General features: G+C 47.5%; 1 protein-coding gene across 2 annotated transcripts in view; it reads right to left on the minus strand.

Moving 5' to 3' along the window:
* Nucleotides 1-20,773, minus strand: part of LOC147706825 (ATP-binding cassette sub-family C member 10-like) — an 875,391-nt gene that overhangs the window by 395,144 nt on the left and 459,474 nt on the right. For both annotated transcript variants that reach the window (XM_086925960.1, XM_086925959.1), the window contains exon 9: nt 3,574-3,745. In XM_086925960.1, the coding sequence (XP_086782086.1) occupies nt 3,574-3,745 (172 nt within the window). The remainder of the gene's footprint in view (nt 1-3,573; nt 3,746-20,773) is intronic.

Here is a 20,773-nt window from a genome sequence, read left to right on the forward strand (position 1 = left end):
GGTAACTCAGTGCATACAAAAAATGGTAGGCTTGCCCAGCTAAAAACGTCATATGTCGATCCTGTGGCAAACTGGGCCACTTTAACAAAGTATGTCAGAGTTATAGGAGAGACAATGTGCGGATAGCATGTGTCAAAGATTCCAATGACAGTGAGGATCCTTTAGGAGAATTGAAAGACATGGTTCTTGTTGTGAAGGACTGCAATATTAGAACTGGTGATCCAAATGATTGTGTTGAACCCTATGCCAGCATAGCTGTTGGCGAAAATAAATATATTTATATCAGGAATTAAACCATACAAGGAAGGCCCATAGCCCATTGACGGTAAATGACTTTTCACTGCGCCGTTTTGAGCACCCCCCGTTTTTAAAATCACATCTGAATGCCGGTTTTAATATAGACTGTTTGTCACCGCAGATTTAGTGGCTGTCAGCCCCCGTTACGGATCTACTGGGCCGTAATACAAGCGTGTCATTACCGTTGAACCTTGTTCATCCTTCAAACGTAAGGAATGTTTTAACAACACTGTTTTACTTTGGGCAATCTGTACCGAACCGCTAAATAAATAATGGTCAACATCAGCAACGTAATACTAATGCTTGCTTTGAGAAATTAAAGCCACAATTTAAATACAACGGCACTATCGTTTTTAAAAAAAAATTCACCGCACGTGCATCGCGTTGCCCGCCACCACCCCTTGTGATTCACATCCCATGAACAACTATGATACGCCTTTATCCCAATGGTTCCTCCCCATTTTTGCTGTTTCATCCATCGCCGTTTTTTCACCTTAAACCACTGCGCCTTCAACCTTCACTGACATTGCCGTTTTAACACCTTAAACCACTGCGCCTTCAACCTTCACTGACATCTCGGGCACAAGCTGCATGAGTACTGTGCAACTAGACTCTAGTCCTGAAGCGGATGTCCTCTTCTTTGTGTCACACATCAATTCACCCTCACAGAATTCACTGCACGTGCATCGCGTCGCCCGCCGCCACCCCTTGTGATTCACATCCCATGAACAACTATGATACGCCTTTATCCCAATGCTTCCTCTCCATTTTTGCAGTTTCATCCATCGCCGTTTTTTCACCTTAAACCACTGCGCCTTCAACCTTCACTGACATTGCCGTTTTAACACCTAAACCACTGCGCCTTCAACCTTCACTGACATCTCGGGCACAAGCTGCATGAGTACTGTGCAACTAGACTCTAGTCCTGAAGCGGATGTCCTCTTCTTTGTGTCACACATCAATTCACCCTCACAGAAGTCACCAATCAGATGCCTAGCAGTTTAGTTTTACTTATCTCTATTTTTTGTATTTTTCTCCCCCCTTTTATTCCCTTGTAAATATTGATACAGTAATGCGATATAGGCAAAATATGTGAATAAGCTTAAGACAACAATGAACTATCCTTTGTCCTGAAGATGATGCTTTATATTGTTGTGAATAGCATCGAAACGTTGTCGACACTAAAAGCACCATATGCAATATGATTTTATAATATTGTAATGATCAATGGTGTGAAAATTGATATTTAAGTCTGTCATAGTGATTACAAACAAACAGACACATCTTATACCCTGCCTTTGGCCATTCTGTTTTTCGTTGGTTTGTCTTGTGTTCTGTGGGTCACGGCTGTGCCCACTTGTCATTTAATGTTTTGAATCACAATCAACTGAACTTATATATAAAAATAAATTCTTGTCCGGCTAGACGAAAGACATACGATCTGTTTAAGCGTATGATTATTGTGGTTGTCCATTTTTCCTTCCAAAATAGGGACCACTGTTCTCTAAAACACGCATAGTATTCAAAGGCCTAAACCAGATGGGTCCTGTATATCTGGCCGACAAATTGATCAAATACACACCATCGAGTACCCTTCGCTCGGAAGGGATAGGCCTTCTTGTCATCCCCTGTATCAGACATACCAGATTGGGAGGAAAATTATTCTCTTAGCTGGCACCCAAACCAATTACCCCTGGATATCCGCCTCTCCACTAACTATCTAGGCTTCAGGAAAAAACTAAAAACCTTGCTTTTTTAAACACTGCATGTCCTACCTTTATACGCCCTCAGCGCGGAGATACCCCATTTGGGGTGATTCATGCGCTTTACAAATGCTATAAATAAATAAACTATCGCTAGAAGATGGACTAGTCTTCAGAGTAGATAAAATAGTTCCTCCTGTTAACATTAGAAAAACGATCTTAACCAAGGCGCACGAGGGACGCCTGGGTGCCACACTTACCAAACGTAGGATTCGTGAGTACTTTTTGTGGCCCAAAATGGATAGAGACATTGATGCTCTAGTTTTAGAGTGCACCATTTGTGCCAGTTGCGATAAGAACCTCCGCACGACCAATCCCCCTTTACTCCCATACCCCTTCCAGAGTCTCCTTGGGAAAAGTTGGGCATTGATGTTTTGGGACTATTCCACACCTTGCCCCATCAGACCAAGTTAGCTATCGTTCTAATAGACTATCGGCCACATGCATCATTGTTGGTATTTGCGATTCCTAATTTGCGAAAATTAAGGAATCGCAATTTAGAAATCGCAAATACCTATGCATTAAAAATTCGTATTTTAATGTGCGATTCCTTATTTTTCCTTATTTGCGATTCCCAATTTTGCGAATCCAAATAAGGAAACCCTTCCCATTGATTCCTGTGGGCCAAAAGGCCCATAGGAATGAATCGGAAGGCATTCACATTTTGCGAATTTCATTTTGCGAATCGCAAAATGTGAATGCAATTTTAAGGGTGCAGGGGGGGGTCCAAAAAACCCCTCCCTGCACCCCTGAAATTTAACTTTAAGTGCAATTTACACACACACATGACCCAAGGACATGTGTGTGTGTAAATTAAAACTTTCAAATATGCAACTAGTGCATGTTTTAAAGTTTTCGGTAAATTAGCATGAAGTTCAACTTCATGCTAATTTACCCCTTCCAAATTGCGAATTCGCAATTTCAAAATAATCATGCATTGCATTTAAGAAATGGCAAAATTGCAATTTCTTAAATGCTATCGCAATTTAAGAAATCGCAAATAAATTGCGATTTCTTAAATTGCGAAAAAAGCCAAAACCTTAATGCATCCCAAAAAAGGGATTTGCATTCGCAAACGGCCGATTTTGCAATTCGCACCGTTTGCGAATGCAAAAACCCTTGATGCATGTGGGCATATTATTCTAAGTGGCCTGAAGTCAGATTTGTACCCAAAGCAGACTCAAAAGAAATTATTGAATTTATGAAAGACATTTTCATGAGGGAGGTTTTTTTTGAGTGTCTGAATTTAATACAGAAAAATGTCCAGAGCACATCCTTACCTACAAATGTGACTGGAGGTGTATCATGATTAGTAAGGCTGGAACGGAACCAGGATAGCTAAGGCTGGTATACCTATCCAGGTATAGAAGTCATCCACAACAATGAGGAAAAAATGAGAATGAAAGAGCCATGCAGCTGGCATGACCATTGCCACTACTCAGTCATTTAAAAGTCAGTGTTTTCATGTATCTATGACATATGGTATGCTGCATGCAACTGGGCTTTTACTCACACTAAGATCATCCGTCAGGGCACAGGCCTCAACCACTTGCTGGTAGAAACTGGCATTGAACCTGTTTCCAAACAGGATGTTCTCTTTCACTGTGGAAAACTGTATCCAAGGCTCCTGTGCCACAAAGCCGAATCCATGCTCTAGATCGGAGATAAATACAGAGCCACTTTTTCTGAAAAATAGTAAGCAACACCAGAAAGACGTACTGAAGTGCAAGGATTCAAGTAGTAAAATATTCTCTTTAAAATGCTTGGGCACACATTGTCATAAGCATTCAGTGTTTTTCATACTAGTGGAATAGAATTCATAAGTGAATTATCTTTAACAAAGTGTTATTTACAAAGGTTGTATAGCCTAAAGTTTCTTTTGTACCATGCATCCTGCAGTCAAATTCATACCAGAAGAATATTTAAGTATATTTGTTAATATAGGGCACCCATAAGAACAATGTCTAAGCTCTTTTGTCGTTACCTCCAACTGCAGGGTGGCAACTTCTGATGCCACTATCCGTCTTTTTAAATTGAGGACTTAAATTGATAAGAACAACACAAGAATGACTCAAAGGCAGTAAAAAATTATCAGACTGACTTCCTCAGATCGAAAACTGAATGCAAACCAAAATGATGTTGCAAAGCCTGCCATGCCCAAATAAGGAATATGCTACTTACCAGTATGGATCTGTTCTTGGCATGTAGGGCTGCTGACATTCATATCTGTGCATAGTTCGCCGCCTAGTGTTGGGTCCGGATGATCGCACATTGTTGTCCTGGAAGAGTCTTCGAAGTATCACGAGATAGGTGGCTCCTCCCCTGGACTACAGTGCGCATGGCCATCCTCTCCATCTTCAAATTGTTTGTCGCCATTGTGGCAGAGATGGAGTGTAATACAGTAAGTGATGACCATGCCTGAGAATAATTCTGAGTGCTACAGCTGCGACAGGCACCGGGGAGGAGGGCGGGCGATATGAATGTCAGCAGCCCTACATGCCAAGAACAGATGCATACTGGTAAGTAGCATATTCCGTTCGGGCATGTGGGCTGCTGAATTCATATCTGTGCATAGATTACATAGCAGTCACCTCCTTAGCGGCGGTTGCCCGTGCCAGCTGCAGCAGTCTGAAAGAGAGTTCTGAGAACAGCCTGTCCTACAGCAGCTTGCTGTTTGGAGTGTACATCTACACAGTAGCGTTTGGTAAATGTATGTATGGTGGACCATGTGGCTGCTCTACATATGTCTTCTAGAGGAATGTTACCTAGGAAAGCCATGGATGCCCCTAGCTTGCGTGTGGAATGCGCTCTTGGGGGAACTGTTAAGGTGCGTTTAGCCTTATGATAACAGATTTGTATGCACTTACTTAACAATCCATCTGACTAGACCTGATTTGGAAATGGGGTTGCCTTTGTGTTGTGGAGAGAAGGCAACAAACAGTTGTTTAGTCTTTCTAAAGTCTTTTGTCCTGTCGATGTAATACAGGAGAGCTCTTTTAACATCTAAGGTGTGCAGTCCTCGGTCTGCCACAGAATCAGGGTTTGGAAAGAAAACGGGCAGTTCTATGGTTTGATTAATGTGGAACTGCGACACCCCCTTGGGCATGAATTTAGGGTTGGTACGTAGCACTACCCTATTAGCATGAATTTGTAGGAAAGGCTCTTGAATTGTTCGGGCTTGAAGCCCACTAACTTTTCTCAGCGATGTGATGGCTATCAGAAAAGCCACTTTCCATGTAAGACACTGTATCTCACAAGAATGAAGAGGTTCAAAGGGTGGCCCCATGAGCCTGGTGAGAACTATGTTCAGATTACAGACAGGTGAAGGAGGGTGTCTGGGAGGGATCACTCTTTTGAGTCCTTCCAAAAAGGCTTTAATGGCAGGCACTCTGAAAAGGGAAAGATGCTGCCTGTTTTGAAGATAAGCTGCTATGGCGGCCAAATGTATCCTGATGGAACTATATGCCAGATTGCAATGATATAGATGCAACAAATAACATATGATGTTTTGCGTGGACGCATCCAGCGGATTAATGTCATTATTGGAACAGTAGATGACAAATAGCTTCCATTTGGCTGCATAGCATGCCCTAGTTGTAGGCCGCCTTGCCTCTTTGATGATGTTCATACATTCAGGGGGCAAGTCGAGGTAGCCAAACTATGACCTCAGGAGCCATATCGCAAGGCTCAACTGTTGCGGATCTGGGTGCTGAATGTCTCCACGGCCCCGAGTAAGGAGACTGGGCGTGAGGCGCAGCCGTTGGTGAGGCACCACTGAAAGTTCCAGGAATGTGGTGTACCAGGCCTGCCGTGCCCAAGTTGGAGCAACCAGAATGAGCGTCATGGAGTGCTGCCGCAGTTTGCGTGCCACTAGCGGTATGAGCGGTGCTGGAGGAAAAGCGTATGCAAATCTGCCTGACCAGTTCATCCATATCGCACTGCGGGTGTGGGGATCTGGCGGCGAAGGTTTAGCATTTTGCGTTTTCTTTTGTGGCAAATAGGTCTATCTCTGGATGACCCCACTGCTGAAAATATGGTTGGAGCACTGAGGGGTGTATCTCCCAATCGTGCATCTGATGACTGTGCCTGCTGAGCAGGTCTGCCATCTGGTTGTCCTTGCCTGGGAGATGTTCTGCCATGAGGAAGATGTTCCTTTGGATAGCCCACTTCCACATGCTCTGGGCTAGATGAGATAGTTGCGGAGAATGTGTGCCTCCCTGCTTCTGGATGTAATACATGGCAGTCATGTTGTCCGTCCGGATCAACACGACTTTGTTGCACAGGCGCAATTTGAATGCCTTCATTGCCATGAAGATTGCCATCAGCTCCAACAGATTGATATGCATCTTTTGCTGCTGCGTCGTCCATAGTCCTTGCACGGTATAATGAGGACATGCGCTCCCCAGGCCTGGAGAGATGCGTCCGTCGTCAGCACTATTTGTGGGACAGGCTCTTAGAACGGTCGTCCCCTGCAAAGGTTTTGTGTGTTCCACCAATGCAGAGAGTTGTATGCACGACCGGTCACCAACACTAGGTCTTTTAGATGCCCATGAGCCTGGTTCCACTATCGTGCTAAGCACTCCTGGAGCGGACGCATGTGTAGCCTCGCGTGCGGGACTATGAAGATGCAGGAGGCCATCATACCGATCAGCTGCATGAATGCCTGCGCTGGGAGCGAGTGTTGAGGTCTGAATTTCCGAATTAGCAGCTGCATGCTGTTGACTCTGGCAGAGTTTGGCTGCGCTGTTGCCGTCAGAGTGTTTATCGTTGCACCTAGGAACTGTTGTACATGAGCGGGCTGAAAGTGCGACTTTGGGTAATTTAGTGAAAATCCTAGACTGTGTAAAAGGTGAATTGTGCGTGACATGTGGCTGGCACACTGCTGGGCTGACTTTGCTTGGACAAGCCAGTCGTCCAGGTAGGGATAGACATGGATGTGCTGTCTCCGAAGGTGTGTAGCCACAGTTGCTAAGCAAATCTTAGTGAGAACCCCCACATCGAACATAACTCTCGTAAAGCAATGGCCCATGGTACAGGGTTATGTTCGCTATATAATGCTACCGGGAAGAGACATTTTTCTCTCTTTCTGGATATATTTAGAGCAAAAGTTCCCCCCACTCTACTATACGGAATTGAATTAGTGGAATTGAAACATTGGGGATTTTTGCAAAAAATGGAAGGAAAGGTATTGCGGAAAATTTCGTCTTTTAATAATGCTTGTTCCATATCTTCATGTAGGTTGGAATTCGGACTCCGAAGTTGTTGGGTACAGGGACTGGTTGCTCTCGTAAGATGGGTAGCCTGCTTGGCTAGAGGTAAATCTGGTACCCTACGAGAAGTTATTAAAAAAGAACTATTGGGCAACTTTAACAAGTTCTCGTTATTAGTAAAAAGCTTTAGGAAGGCTGTAGCTTTATTAGAGTTGGATGAGAGTACATTATTTTTACTCTCTCCCATAGAACTAAAATCTAAACTAAAACATACATCCTGGGAACTCTGTTTTAAGCTGGATACCCTTGCCCAACCAAGCCTGAAAGATAGGGCATTACTTCTCAAAACATATATGCCAAGGCAGACCCAACAATACCTGATTTGGAATATTCCCCATGGAGTCCGTAGACTATGGTACCTTTTACGACATGATTTGCTTCCACTTAATCTACTCTTAGCAAAATGGTATGGGGGATCTCCTTTATGTAATCTTTGTAATTTTGCTGTACAGGATCGCAATCACGTCTTGTTTATTTGTCCGGCATTGCGCTTTTTGCGCCAAAAATGGTTAAAACCAATCTGTTTACAATTGGGTATTGTAAATGTAAACATGTTCTTCCATGCACTTTACTGCCCTCCAAATGAAATGTTTTGTTGTAGAATTTTTAAATTTTTCAAAGGGTTTTTAAATATAGATTAATGATGTACAGGTAGATGATGATCGTTGCTTTGCTGTCTGATAATGTAGTGTTTCTTCAATGTAGTAAGTTGTTATTCTTCAATTACTCTTATTGTATAATGGTGTGTTTTATTTTATGTGGCCCTCTTTTGAGAGCCAAAACATAATAAAATTTTGAAACTTTGAAACTTTGCTAAGCACTTGGTGAACACCCTGGGGGCAGTGGTGACCCCGAAAGGCAGGACCTTGAACTGGTAGTGCTGATTGTTGATGGTGAACCTGAGATATTTCCTGTGACTTGGGTGAATGGGAATGTGGAAATATGCATCTTTCAGGTCTAGGGTTGCCAGGAAGTCTCCCTGACTGAGCAATGGCAGGACCTGCTGTAAGGTTAACATATGAAAATGTTCTGACAGAATGTACTGGTTCAGGGGTCTGAGGTCTAGAATGGGCCGCAGGGAACCGTCCTTTTTTGGGATTTAGAAGTACAGAGTACACCCCTGTTTCTTGCTCTTCTAAAGGCACGAGTTCTATTGCTCCTTTTTGCAGCATGGAGAGTACTTCTTGCTGCAATAAGTGCATGTGCTCTGCGGACATAGGACGGCGGTGCCTTGGGGGTATGTTTGGGGCAGTGGAGGTTAGTTCCAGACAATAGCCGTATTGGATAAGTTGTCTCACCCACCTGTCTGTGGTAATGCCTTTCCAGACCGGCAGGAACGGCTGGAGTCTTCCCCCGACCGGTGTTAAATGGTCTGGGGCCAGTGACAAGGCGTCACTGTTTGTTGGGGGTGGAGGATCTGGCATTGTTATTTCCATGTCCTCTGCCTTTGGTGCTGTTCCCACGATATCCACCCCTGTTATTCTTGTTATAGGTGGTTTGCGCGCTCCCCTTGTTGTATTGGGCTTGCTGTAAAGCTTGACCTCTAGAGGCTCCTCTGCTACCGGAGCGACGAAAGGAACTGCCCCTAAACTGCTGTGACTGCAGAGCCCCCATGGATTTTGCTGTCTCAGTGTCTTTTTTAATCTTTTCAAGGGTCGTGTCTACATCAGGACCAAAAAGAAAGTCAGGGTTAACTGGCTGATTGAGCAAAGTTGTTTGGATCTCCGGTTTAAAACCAGAGATGCGTAGCCAGGCATGACGTCTCAGCATTACACTAGTGTTAATGGCTCTAGCTGCCGTGTCTGCTGCATCGAGTGCACACTTGATGGATGCATTTGAAATTAACTTTCCTTCCTGTATGAGCATTTCCGCTCCCTCTTTGTAAGCATCAGGCAGGTGTTGCATCAGCTGTTCTAATGTGTCGTAGTGAGCCCTATCATATCTGGCTAATAGGGCTTGTGTATTTGAGATCCTCCAAATATTAGCAGCCTGAGCTGCCACCCGTTTTCCCGAAGCCTCCAAGATTTTGGATTCTTAGTCCGGAGGAGGAGCATCACCACTAGTTTGCGAGTTCGCTCTTTTGCAAGCATTAGCCACTACTAGGGAGTCCAATGGGAGCTGGCCCTTGATGTAGGTAGGGTCCACAGGCGCAGGCCTATATTTTCTTTCAATCCTTGGGTTTACAACCCTTGCCCTGGTGGTCTCTTTAAAAATGTCAGTAGCATGTTTGAGGACACCTTTTAGCATAGGCAATGTCTTTGCTGATCTTTCCGAGGTGGAGAAAGTATCGAATAGGAAGTCCTCCTCCACTGGCTCAGCGTGCATTTCAATGTCATGGTTAATGGCCGCCCTTTCTATTAAGGCGTTAAACGCCGCCGTGTCTTCAGTAGGCGAGGTTTTGACATTATAAGATTGAGTGTCGGGCGCAGGTTGTGGATCATCAGGGTCAACAGTGTCAGACCAGTGTTGAGATTCCCCTTGATCAGCGTCAGTATGATAAATAAATCCCATATGACTGTAATCATCTCCCACATCCTCATCGCTGTGTGTGGGAGAATCAGCAACGTGCTGTGTATAGGACTCAACATGTTCAAAAAGAACTGGTGAGGTGGCCGAATCCTTCTTTCTTTTGAGAGGTATTTTGTATGACTCGAAGGGATGTTCTGGAGCTATTTTCCGTTTGTGAACGGTGAGTGTGAGAAGGTGGCCTGATATGCAGTGCTCACTATTCTAGTGAACACTATGTATCAGTCCAGCAACCCTTATTGATGATTGGTTGTAAGTCAACCTTATAGACCAGCTATCCTAGTAGCGTGGATACGAGCAGTCTAAGGCTAAAGACTCGAGAGGGCGTGTTAAGCCAGCTGTTATACCACATATACCCCTTGAACACCAAGTGAAAGGACACCACACAAGTGTTATGAAAATAAACAGTTATTTATTAAAGATCACAACAGCCCTGTACTCTTTATGAGGACAGGGTACTAAGCACAAACCAAAACTCTTACAAAAATACTTAAGTTAGCACAGTATATACAAATGCCCGAGGGGCACGGAAAACCATATACTCTGAAAGTGGAATGCGAAATTACTAGCAGGTAAGTACAGTACTAATAGCTTTTGGAATCGCTAGGACTTGACTATAGAATCGTTAGATTACTTCTAGGAGGCCTAGGGGACTCGGGTGCAGTGTGTGCACTCTCACGCGAGATGCGGACAAAAGTCTATGGTAGCTAGGAATTGAAAAGTTAGTGTTCTCGGGCGAACCCGACCTGGTAGGGAGAAAACGAAAGTAGATTCTGACCCTTGGATAGTGAGGCTATGCTGGGGCACCGAAATGCCGAAGTTACCTAGCCCAGGGGCTGCAGATGCATAGGTCTGAAAAGACGTCGGGAATCCTCGTAGACGGACCAGGAGCCGGAAGAAAAGATGCTGGCCGGTGACCAGTGAAGAAAGTTCAGTTGGATCCAAGCCTGGATCTCGAAGATAGATGACACCTGAAAGCAGAGGGGACCAAGTTCGAGACTACTAGCCAGTAGTCAGTGGGCGCCAGGAGGGCACCGGATGGTGGCCACCTCGACAAGGTGAGTGGGTGACGCTGTGCTCGAAGATCTCACGGACCAGGAGGCGTTGTCGGCGACCAGGATGGAGGATCGAGCTGTCCCACGAAGATAGAAGCTGTCGGCGTCGCTGGACCCAGGATTGGGCAACAAAGCCTTGGCAAATTCAAGCCCACGCGGTGGACCTAAAATGGCGTCTGGAGTGGACCAGGAGGGTCCGGGGTGCCTCTCTTGAAGAAGGAAGCAAGGGCCAGCCTGGAGCAACCAGCAGCAGTGATGTCGTCGGGCGTCGTTCAGAAGGCCACAAGCCAGCCGGCTAGTAGCCAAACAACGCGGTGCACAGCAAACAGCAGAAGGGCCCCACGCAGATCGTAGAGATGCAGGGATGTTGACCTTGGGTACTGGAGCTGCGCAGGGTCGGGGCTTCTCGGACCCCAAAGCACTCACCAGTGGAGGAAACGGTGGGCTTGCAGTAAAGATGTCGTGCAGTCTTGGCGATCGTCGGTCCCTCGAGGTCTCGTCGCACTCACGGTTCTCAGCTTGGCTGTAGAGGTGAGTAGAGGTCAGAGGTGCCAGGGAAGCCGGGTCTCGTCGAGCTGGGTCGTCGGATTCTTGAAGAAGGACTTGCAGCAGACCGCAGTGTTTCTTAGGATGGTGCCCGCTTGATGCAGGGTGACTACTCCTTAGCCACAAGGGAGAATCTTGATGAAGAAATCGTGAAGTCCTTTCGAAGAAAGTCGTATCTTGATTCCAAAGATGATCTAATTTGAACAGGGGGCCCGCTCCTATCTTTATACTAAAAAAGGGGGCTGACCCGGTGACTAGGTCCTGCCTATGGGTGGGACCAGGAGGGGGGTGGTTACACCCCTCTCCCCTGCCGGACTTCCCCAGGCCAGGGGCTGGTGTGCCCCCTGGAACTGGTTCTGACTGGCCTATGCGTAGTGAGCACCGGGGTGCCACTCAGCAGTCACCTTCCTGAAAAGCCCTGCCTACCCAGGATACACAAAACCATGTCTGGGACGGTGCTAGCACCGCCCCTGACAGGAAACCCTTTGTCCAGGCTCCCCTCACTGGGAGGACTCCCAGCTGCAGGGGGTCAGACTCATGTCTGTGGTGGCAGCATCCATTTTGTGGAGCTGAGGCTTCAGTTAACTTTAACCGGGGTTCACAGTTACATACATGTCGTGACACCTTACTCGACATGTTTTGATAAAGCAATACCAAAGATAGCATTTAACCGCGAGGATTATAATGCACTTAAGAGTATATGGTATGCGATATCATGGAACAGCTATTAGGACTTGATTCCGCAAGCTGCAGACAGGCTCAGCTCATGCCAGAGCACCATCTCACACGATTCCAAGCACTCTGCCTTCAGGATTGTCAAGGCCTGCCATAGGAGTGACTGATAGGAATCTGGGTGTCCATTTTAGGGTTAGGTATAGGTATACTACACCTACAGCAAAGGGTGATTACACGACTTTGCCCCAGCTGTCATGCAGCCAGTTGTGTCAAATTTAGGAGGCCAGCCAGGGGTGGCATAATACATGCTTCAGCCCCTGGCAGCCCTGGGTACACCCATGCCCTGAGTTACAGGGTCTGATAGGGTGGCCCAGTACCAATTGGAAATGCACCTAGGGTACATGGAATCCATTTTAAAGAGAGAGCAGTAGGCCTGGGGTCCTGATTGGCAGGATCCCAGGTCGACCATGTCAAAAACCAGCTAAAACACAGGGCAAAAAGTTGGGGGCAACCATAGTCAGGATGTACCTTCCTACAGTGAGTTTGCCAGATTCCGAGTCGATGAAGAGCTTCGACTGATTGTCATACGAGGGTGCTTGGAACATCACCCTCTCCGGAATGGACTGAGACTTGGAAGGTGCAGATACCTTCTTGGAGGCGTTGGCGTTCTTTGTGGCTCGATAGTCTTGGGCCGAGCGGTCGGTGGCAGTCCGTACTTAATTGGTGGAGGATGCCCCGGAGACGGACCGACTGTCTTAGAGATCGACATAGTCTTCGATCCGATTTGCTTCGGTGGATCACCAGCATGCTTGCGGCCTTGCGTCAACTCGAGCTCATGGTGCGCAGCAGGGCCGGCCTTGGGCTTCGACGCGATATGCTCTTTCGGGTCGGGTTTGGTCTTCGACTCGAAAGCCTTGCTTAATATCGGCTTAGAGGCTGCAATTGTCGGTTCAACAGTCTTTTTGGCCTGGAGGCCTTTGGTCGTGAAGCCATGCTTAGGCGTCGACGGCGTCAGAGTGACGTGCTAGACCGTCGAGACTGGCTTCGGCGCTCCGCTCTTTGGGCCGGCGCCCCCTTGTGGCCCGAAGGGTCGTCGACATTCTTAGACTTGACTGGAGCCGAGGAGTCCGAGGGCATCGATCCGATGACTGTCTTCAACAGTTTCGGTTTCGATTTTTGCTCTGTTTGTTTCGGTTTCGATTTCGATGGATCGACCGATGGCTCCTTTGAAGTATTCTTAGCCGGGCCTTGACGCGGGGCTATAGAATGTGGTGTAAGATCTCGGCTAAGGCCTTCCGGCGATGCCTCGACCTGAGCCTTAGAGAGCCCAGTGTCAATACTAGGCCCCGCGACTGCTGAAACAACCTAAAAATGGGGACTGGAAAATAATGTTTTCATTTTTAAATAATCAGAAAATATATCTTAAGAAAATGAATTTTATCCTTTTTCTATTAAATTGTAATTTGTATAAGCATACTTTATGGTTGTGATAAACCAAATAAAGTTAATTTTTGACTGACTGAGTCGTCATCGACGGCTCCGATGGCCTCTGCTTCATCTCCTACCTCGACGACATCTTCTTCATGGACGTAGTCTTCTTCTTCTTCCATATCGAAGTTAGACCTGAAGGCAGAGGGGGAGGAATAGCGATTGGCTTCAAACAGCAATGGGCCTGTAAACTGGAACCAGTTCTTCTGGCGGGATGCAAGGCGGGTGTCTTCACCATAAAGATCGATGGGAGCACGACTGTAAAGGGACTCTTAATCTATCGTCCACCAGGACCTATGTCCAGGTTTAAAGGCAATCTTTTAGAGTGTGTCACAGAAACAGCGATGAGGAGGGATAAGTTTCTGTTACTTGGAGACTTAAATACACACTGGGAAGATTTATCAGATAAAGGAGCAATGGAGTTCCGTCAAGAACTCCACACCCTACAGCTAGAGCTAAAGGGGCAGCTCCCTACACATAATCACGGGCATCTGTTAGATCCAATATTTGCCAACTGGGAGGATGTCTCAGTTGCTCCCCCAGTGCCCCTGCCCTGGACCGATCATTTTTTTTGTTCCATTTGTAATCTATCTGCCCAAACACAAAGCCACTGCCCCCACCCCACTTAATTATCCTCGACGCAGGTGGGCAAGATTCTCCCTGCCAGAGTTTAACAAGGCTCTGACTGCGGAGGGGCCCCCAGGAGGCAATGACGTGGTTACGGCAAATAAATTGCTCAACGACCGCATCACGGCTGCCCTGGACTGTACGGCCCCACTGGGCCGGTCAATAATGGGAGCCCGCAGACAAAGATCTGCTCCTTGGTTCAGCGAGGCGCTGCGCTGTGCCAAAAAGGACTGTAAACGAGCAGAAAGACAGTGGAGAGTGGCATATGACAACCAGTTGATAGAGAAAGCCACATATTACGCAGACAGAATCCAGGGGGCAGAGAACTCTGCTAGGGAATTATTTAGCATATATAAATCCCTGGCCATCCCGAAAACCTCCTCTCTAGCCGAAGATCACTCGGTAGCAGCATGCAATCGCATTGCCAACTACTTTGGGGACAAAGTGTCTAAGATTTATTCTGCTTTTCCCGCTATACCACCAGTAGTGGAAGAGCCAGCAGACTCAGTAAGAGAGGAAGTTGGTCAAAACCTGCTACTCAATTTCACTACCCCCACACCCAAGGATCTAGTTAAAATATGTAGATCGGTGAAATCAGGCTCCCCTCGTGATCCCGCCTCCCCAAAAAGGTTGGGGGACAGCCTGAAGACACTTGAACCTTACATTAGGCACCTGCTGGATGTCTCTAACCGGTCCAGCTCCATACCAGAGGACTGGAAACAGGCTGTGGTGCTCCCCCTCCGCAAGAAGCCCAACATAAGCTTCGAGAAGCTGGACAACTTGCGTCCCATCTCCCTGCTGCCTTATTTTTCTAAGGTAGCGGAGAAGGTGGTAAACAAACAGCTAATGAAATTTGTGGAGGAGAACAACCTTCTTCATCCTACCCAATTCGGGTTTCGGCCTCGTCACTCCACGGAGTCTGCCCTTCTCAGGGCTACTGAAACCCTCAGGCAGGGTGCTGACGAGGGCAAAACCATGGCCTTAATTCTCTGAGACCTCAGCGCTGCGTTCGACACTGTAGCACATTCCATCTTGCTACAGTGTCTGAGCAAAGGAGGGGTGAGAGGGGCAGCATTGAAATGGATCCACTCATTTCTAGCTGGCCGAGGCTTCCAAGTGAGGCAAGGTGACTACTACTCGGAGCAAGTTTCTTTGGACCAGGGGGTGCCGCAGGGCTCGTCCCCGAGTCCAACTCTCTTCAATCTTTATGTTGCCCCGGTTGCCACCATAGTAGAGAGTCACGGCCTCCGCATGGTGTCATATGCCGACGGCACGCAGCTGGTCATCTCCCTGTCGCGTGCGCCCGGTCTCTCGGCGGACATCTTCAGAGCATGCATGCAAGACCTAGCTGCCTGGATGTCCGCCAATTGCCTCAAGCTCAACGGAGGCAAGACCGAGGTGCTGGTCGTGGGGGGAGACCAGGCGGCGTGGACGTCGGCATGGTGGCCGCCATGCCTAGGTCCAACACCTACCCCTTGCCAAAAAGCAAAGAACCTGGGTATCTGGTTTGATACCGACTTGACCTTTGGCCCTCAGATTAATCGGGTGGTTGGATCATGCTTCGGGACACTCAAAAGCCTCAGGAAGGTATTGAAGTTCTTACCGATTAAAGCCCGTCAAACCCTGGTGCATGCACTAGTCACATCTAAGATGGACTATGGCAACCTTCTCTATTTAGGGACGTTGGAGAAGAATCTGAGCTGCTTACAGGTCTTACAGAACGCTGCTGCCCGACTAGTGCTCAGACTACCCAGAAGAGCTGCCTCTACAGTGGCTTCCGGTTAGAAGCAGGGTAGATTTTAAAGCACTATGTACTTGCCATCGGATTATCAATGGGAGGTCTCCCCTCCCTCTGAAAGGACTGCTGACACCTTACGAGCCGTCCCGCTCCCTTAGATCTTTCGGCACGGGGCTCCTGTCCATTCCCAAGGTGTCCAAAGCACGGATGGGCGGCAGATCCTTTAGGTACCTGGCAGCATCTAGATGGAACAAACTACCCATGGCGTTGCGCCTAGAACCATCAGAATCACGTTTCAGAGCTAAGCTCAAAACTGTACTATTCACCCAGTAAGTTATTCCGCTCCGGTAGTTTCCAGTAAGCATCAGCTCCTCAGCGCGGAGACACGCCTCTGTGCATCACCAAGCGCTTTACAAAACCCCCTAAATAGAAATAGTCGTGCTCTGACGCTGGGTCTGACCGCAGGTCAGGATCTTCTTCATCGACGCCTTCATCATCATCGGCCTCGAAGATGTTCTCCGGGTCGGGCGTCGCTTTCTGCGCCGACTGTCCTACTGCGCGTCGAACTCGAAGCGTCTTCTTCGACCGGAACTTGAACAGGCCATACAGCTGACCTCGTCGTGGTCCGGGGATAAACATTTATTGCACACGGGGTGCACATCAATGTGAGGGTATTTTGAGTTGCAGACGGGGCATCTCTTGAACGGGCTCTGTTCCATTGTCGTCGTAGTTGGGGCCTTTGGTGTCGAAAAGGCAAACGGCTTTCGACGTCCTGTTCGAAGAACTGGATGAAGTATAGGCACCGAACAAGACAATACCGATGCCCCGAAGGCCTTTTGGCCTTGTGCCAAGGGTATTATACTGATTCCGAACTAGAGTCAAGAAAGTACATCCGAACTCAATGGTGGAAAAAAACAATCTGAAGATGGAGAGGATGCCCATGCGCACTGTAGTCCAGGGGAGGAGTCACCTATCTCGTGATACTTCGAAGACTCTTCCAGGACAACAATGTGCAATCAACCGGACCCAACACTAGGCGGCGATCTATGCACAGATATGAATTCAGCAGCCCACATGCCTCAAACATATCTCTATATGAAGTTAATGTCACAAGAGTGAATTTCAATGGACATGCTCAGTCTCTCATCCTTCGAGGGAGTTATAATGATGCTGGGAAATATAATCACTATGGGCCCTATTATGAGTCAGGTGGTCCGAGGACTGCCAGACTTGTAGTAGCGCGGTGGTGGCGGTCCAGCCACAGCCACACTGGCGGTCCGACCGCCCGATTATGATTTGGCTGGCTGGACCATCCTTGGGCCGCCGCCAGGGAAACACTGATCCCTGGAGGTGCTGCAGAGGTCCTGAGACAGCAATATGCTTGGTGGGATCACAGTCTTATGAGTTTCCTCTCTGCCAGGGTTTTCATGGCCATGAAAACCCTGGTGGTGAGGAAACAAAGGGGGCCGTACGGGCCCAAGGTCCCTTTACCGCATGTGGATGCCCACAGGGGGGCATAACATGTGCCCCCATGTGAATGAACACAGGTTCCTGCACAGCATGGACCTTTGAGTCCATGCCACGCAGGAACCTTGTAGTGTGGTCCCATTGCAGTGCCTTTTTCAAAGGCACAGCTGCCTTTGAAGGAGGAGCGCCACGGGACAGCCATGCCGCCTGCCTGCCACACCACTTAAAAGTCATTATCTGGTGGGTGGGCAGGCAGGGTGACCTTTCGAGGAGTGGTAGAGCAGCAGTTTGCATCGCCACACCACCGCTCTGCCAAAAGTTGTAATCAGGCCCTAAGTACAGTCGTATTCATATAGGCAACCACTTCTTATGTGTTACATTTTTCTAGGTGTCTTCCAGACACAGCATATCCATTTTCACTGTGAGAACTGAGTTCCTCATAGCTAAGTATGACAAAAGCCCCAGGATGCTATTGCACTGCAACGTATCATCATCCTAAATCTTAAATATTTGTTAAATGATAGAAAGGAATATGCTACTTACCAGTATGCATCTGTTCTTGGCATGTAGGGCTGCTGACATTTATATCTGTGCATAGATCGCCGCCTAGTGTTGGGTCCGGATGATTGCATGTTGTTGTCCTGGAAGAGTCTTCGAAGTATCACGAGATAGGTGGCTCCTCCCTTGGACTACAGTGCGCATGGGCATCCTCTCCATCCTCCGATTGTTTTTCGCCATTGTGGCAGAGATGGAGTATAGTACAGTAAGAGATGTCCATGCTAAGAGTGAATGCTGCGGCTGCGACAGGCACCGGGGAGGTGGGTGGGCGATATGAATGTCAGCAGCCCTACATGCCAAGAACAGATGCATACTGGTAAGTAGCATATTCCGTTCGAGGCATGTGGCTGCTGAATTCATATCTGTGCATAGAATGTATAGCAGTATCTCCCTTAGCGGTGGCTACCTGTTTCAGTCGCAGCAGTCTGGAAAAGAGTTTTGAGAAGAGCCTGTCCTACAGCAGCTTGCTGTTTTGAATGTACATCTACACAATAGTGTTTTGTAAATGTATGTGTGGTTGACCACGTGGCTGCTTTACAAATCTCGTGTAAAGGAATATTACCCAGGAAAGACATGGATACCCCTAGCTTGCGTGTGGAATGCGCTCTAGGGGGAACTGTTAAGGTGTGTTTGGCTTTTAAATAACATATTGGGATGCTTTTAACGATCCATCTGGCTATACCTGATTTTGAAATAGGGTTGCCCTTGTGTTGTGGTGAGAAAGCAACAAACAACTGTTTTGTTTTTCGAAACGCCTTTGGCATGAATTTAGGGTTTGTTTTGAGAACTACTCTATTTGCATGAATTTGGATGAACGGCTCTTGAATAGTTAGGGCTTGCAGCTCGCTAACTCTTCGAAGGGAAGTAATGGCAATAAGGAAAGCCACCTTCCAAATAAGAAATTGTATTTCGCATGAGTGTAGTGGTTCAAAAGGTGGTCCCATAAGTCTGGTTAAAACAATGTTCAGATTCCAGACTGGTGAAGGTGGGTGTGTTGGAGGAATTACTCGTTTGAGTCCTTCCATAAACGCCTTAATTGCTGGCACCCTAGAGTGAAAGGTGTTGCCTGTTTTGAAGATATGCTGCTAACGCAGCTAAATATATTCTGATGGATGAGTAGGCTAAATTGCAGCGCTGTAGGTGCAAGAGATAGCAAATGATGTTTTGAGTTGAAGCATCAAGGGGGGTTTTATAGCATTGTTACTGCAGTAAATGACGAAATGTTTCCACTTAGCTGCATAACATGCCCTGGTAGTGGGTTTTCTTGCCTCCTTGATAGTGTTCATACAGTCTGGAGGCAAGTTCAGGTATCCAAACTCTAGGATTTCAGGAGCCAGGTTGCCAGGTTCAGTTGTTGCGGATCTGGATGTTGGATTTCTCCATGGCTCTGAGTTAGGAGATTGGGTGTGAGTCTCAGTCTTTGATGAGGCACCACTGACAGTTCTAGGAACGTCGTGTACCATGGTTGCCTTGCCCATGTGGGAGCAACTAGGATTAGCGTTAGTGAATGTTGACGTAGTTTGCGTGCCACTAGCGGTATTAATGGAGCTGGGGGAAAAGTGTACGCAAATTTGCCTGACCAGTTCATCCATATCGCATTGCCTTGCGACTGTGGATGTGGGAACCTGGCGGCAAAGTACTGGCATTTTGCGTTTTCGCTTGTGGCAAACAGATCTATTTCCGGGTGTCCCCACTTCCGGAAGAATGGTTGGAGCACTTTGGGGTGAATCTCCCATTCGTGCATTTGTTGGCTGTACCTGCTGAGCAGGTCGGCTACTTGATTGTCCTTCCCCGGGAGGTGCTCTGCCATAAGAAACATGTTCCTTGGAATGGCCCACTTCCACATTGCTTGAGCTAGGTGCGACAGCTGTGGAGATTGTGCTCCTTTCTGTTTTTGAATGTAATACATAGCTGTCATGTTGTCCGTCTGAATCAACACAGTCTTGTTGCATAAGTGTGTCTTGAATGCTTTCAGAGCCAGAAAGAGAGCCATCAGCTCCAGAAGGTTGATGTGCATCTTCTTTTGTTGTACAGTCCATAGTCCCTGTACTGTGTAATGTAGGACATGGGCTCCCCATCCTAGTAGGGATGCGTCCGCGGTTAACACTATTTGTCGGACAGGCTCTTGGAACAGTCGTCCTTTGCAAAGGTTTTGTGGATTCCACCAATGCAGAGAGTTGTATGCCTGACTGGTCACCAACACCCCGGGACCAGGGTTCGATTCCCGGCGCGGCAGGTTTCTGGACCAGGGTCAGCGGACTCGATAATTCTCTCGCCTCGATGCCCACTCTGATCAGCGATCACACTCGGCAACTCTGGGCATTAGCTTGCCTCATCTTCACTAACGGCCCCACCAGACCGCCGGGGATGCCTGGTCTCACCCTGGAGATACCCATTAAGGGACCATCTCTCAGGGAAGCCAGGAAGGGTTTCGCAGCGGTCGAAGCGCCTTGGGACCCTACGGGTAAGTAGTGCGCTATATAAATGCCTATACATTTACATTTAACACTAGGTCCTATAATTTCCCTTGAGCCTGGTTCCACTGCCTTGCTAGGCACTGTTGAAGAGTACGCATGTGTAGTCTGGCATGAGGGACTATGAATATGCACAAGGCCATCATGCCTATCAGTTGCATAAACACTCGAGCTGGTAGCGAGTGTTGGGGGCTGAATTTTTGGATTAGTGCTTGCATGCTGTTGATGCGTGCTGCATTGTGGTATGCTTTTGCTGCCAGTGTATTTATAGTTGCTCCCAGGTAATGTT

The sequence above is a fragment of the Lissotriton vulgaris genome, chromosome 6 (assembly GCF_964263255.1).
Source record: "Lissotriton vulgaris chromosome 6, aLisVul1.2, whole genome shotgun sequence".
In the NCBI taxonomy this organism is placed as follows: Eukaryota; Metazoa; Chordata; class Amphibia; order Caudata; family Salamandridae; genus Lissotriton; species Lissotriton vulgaris.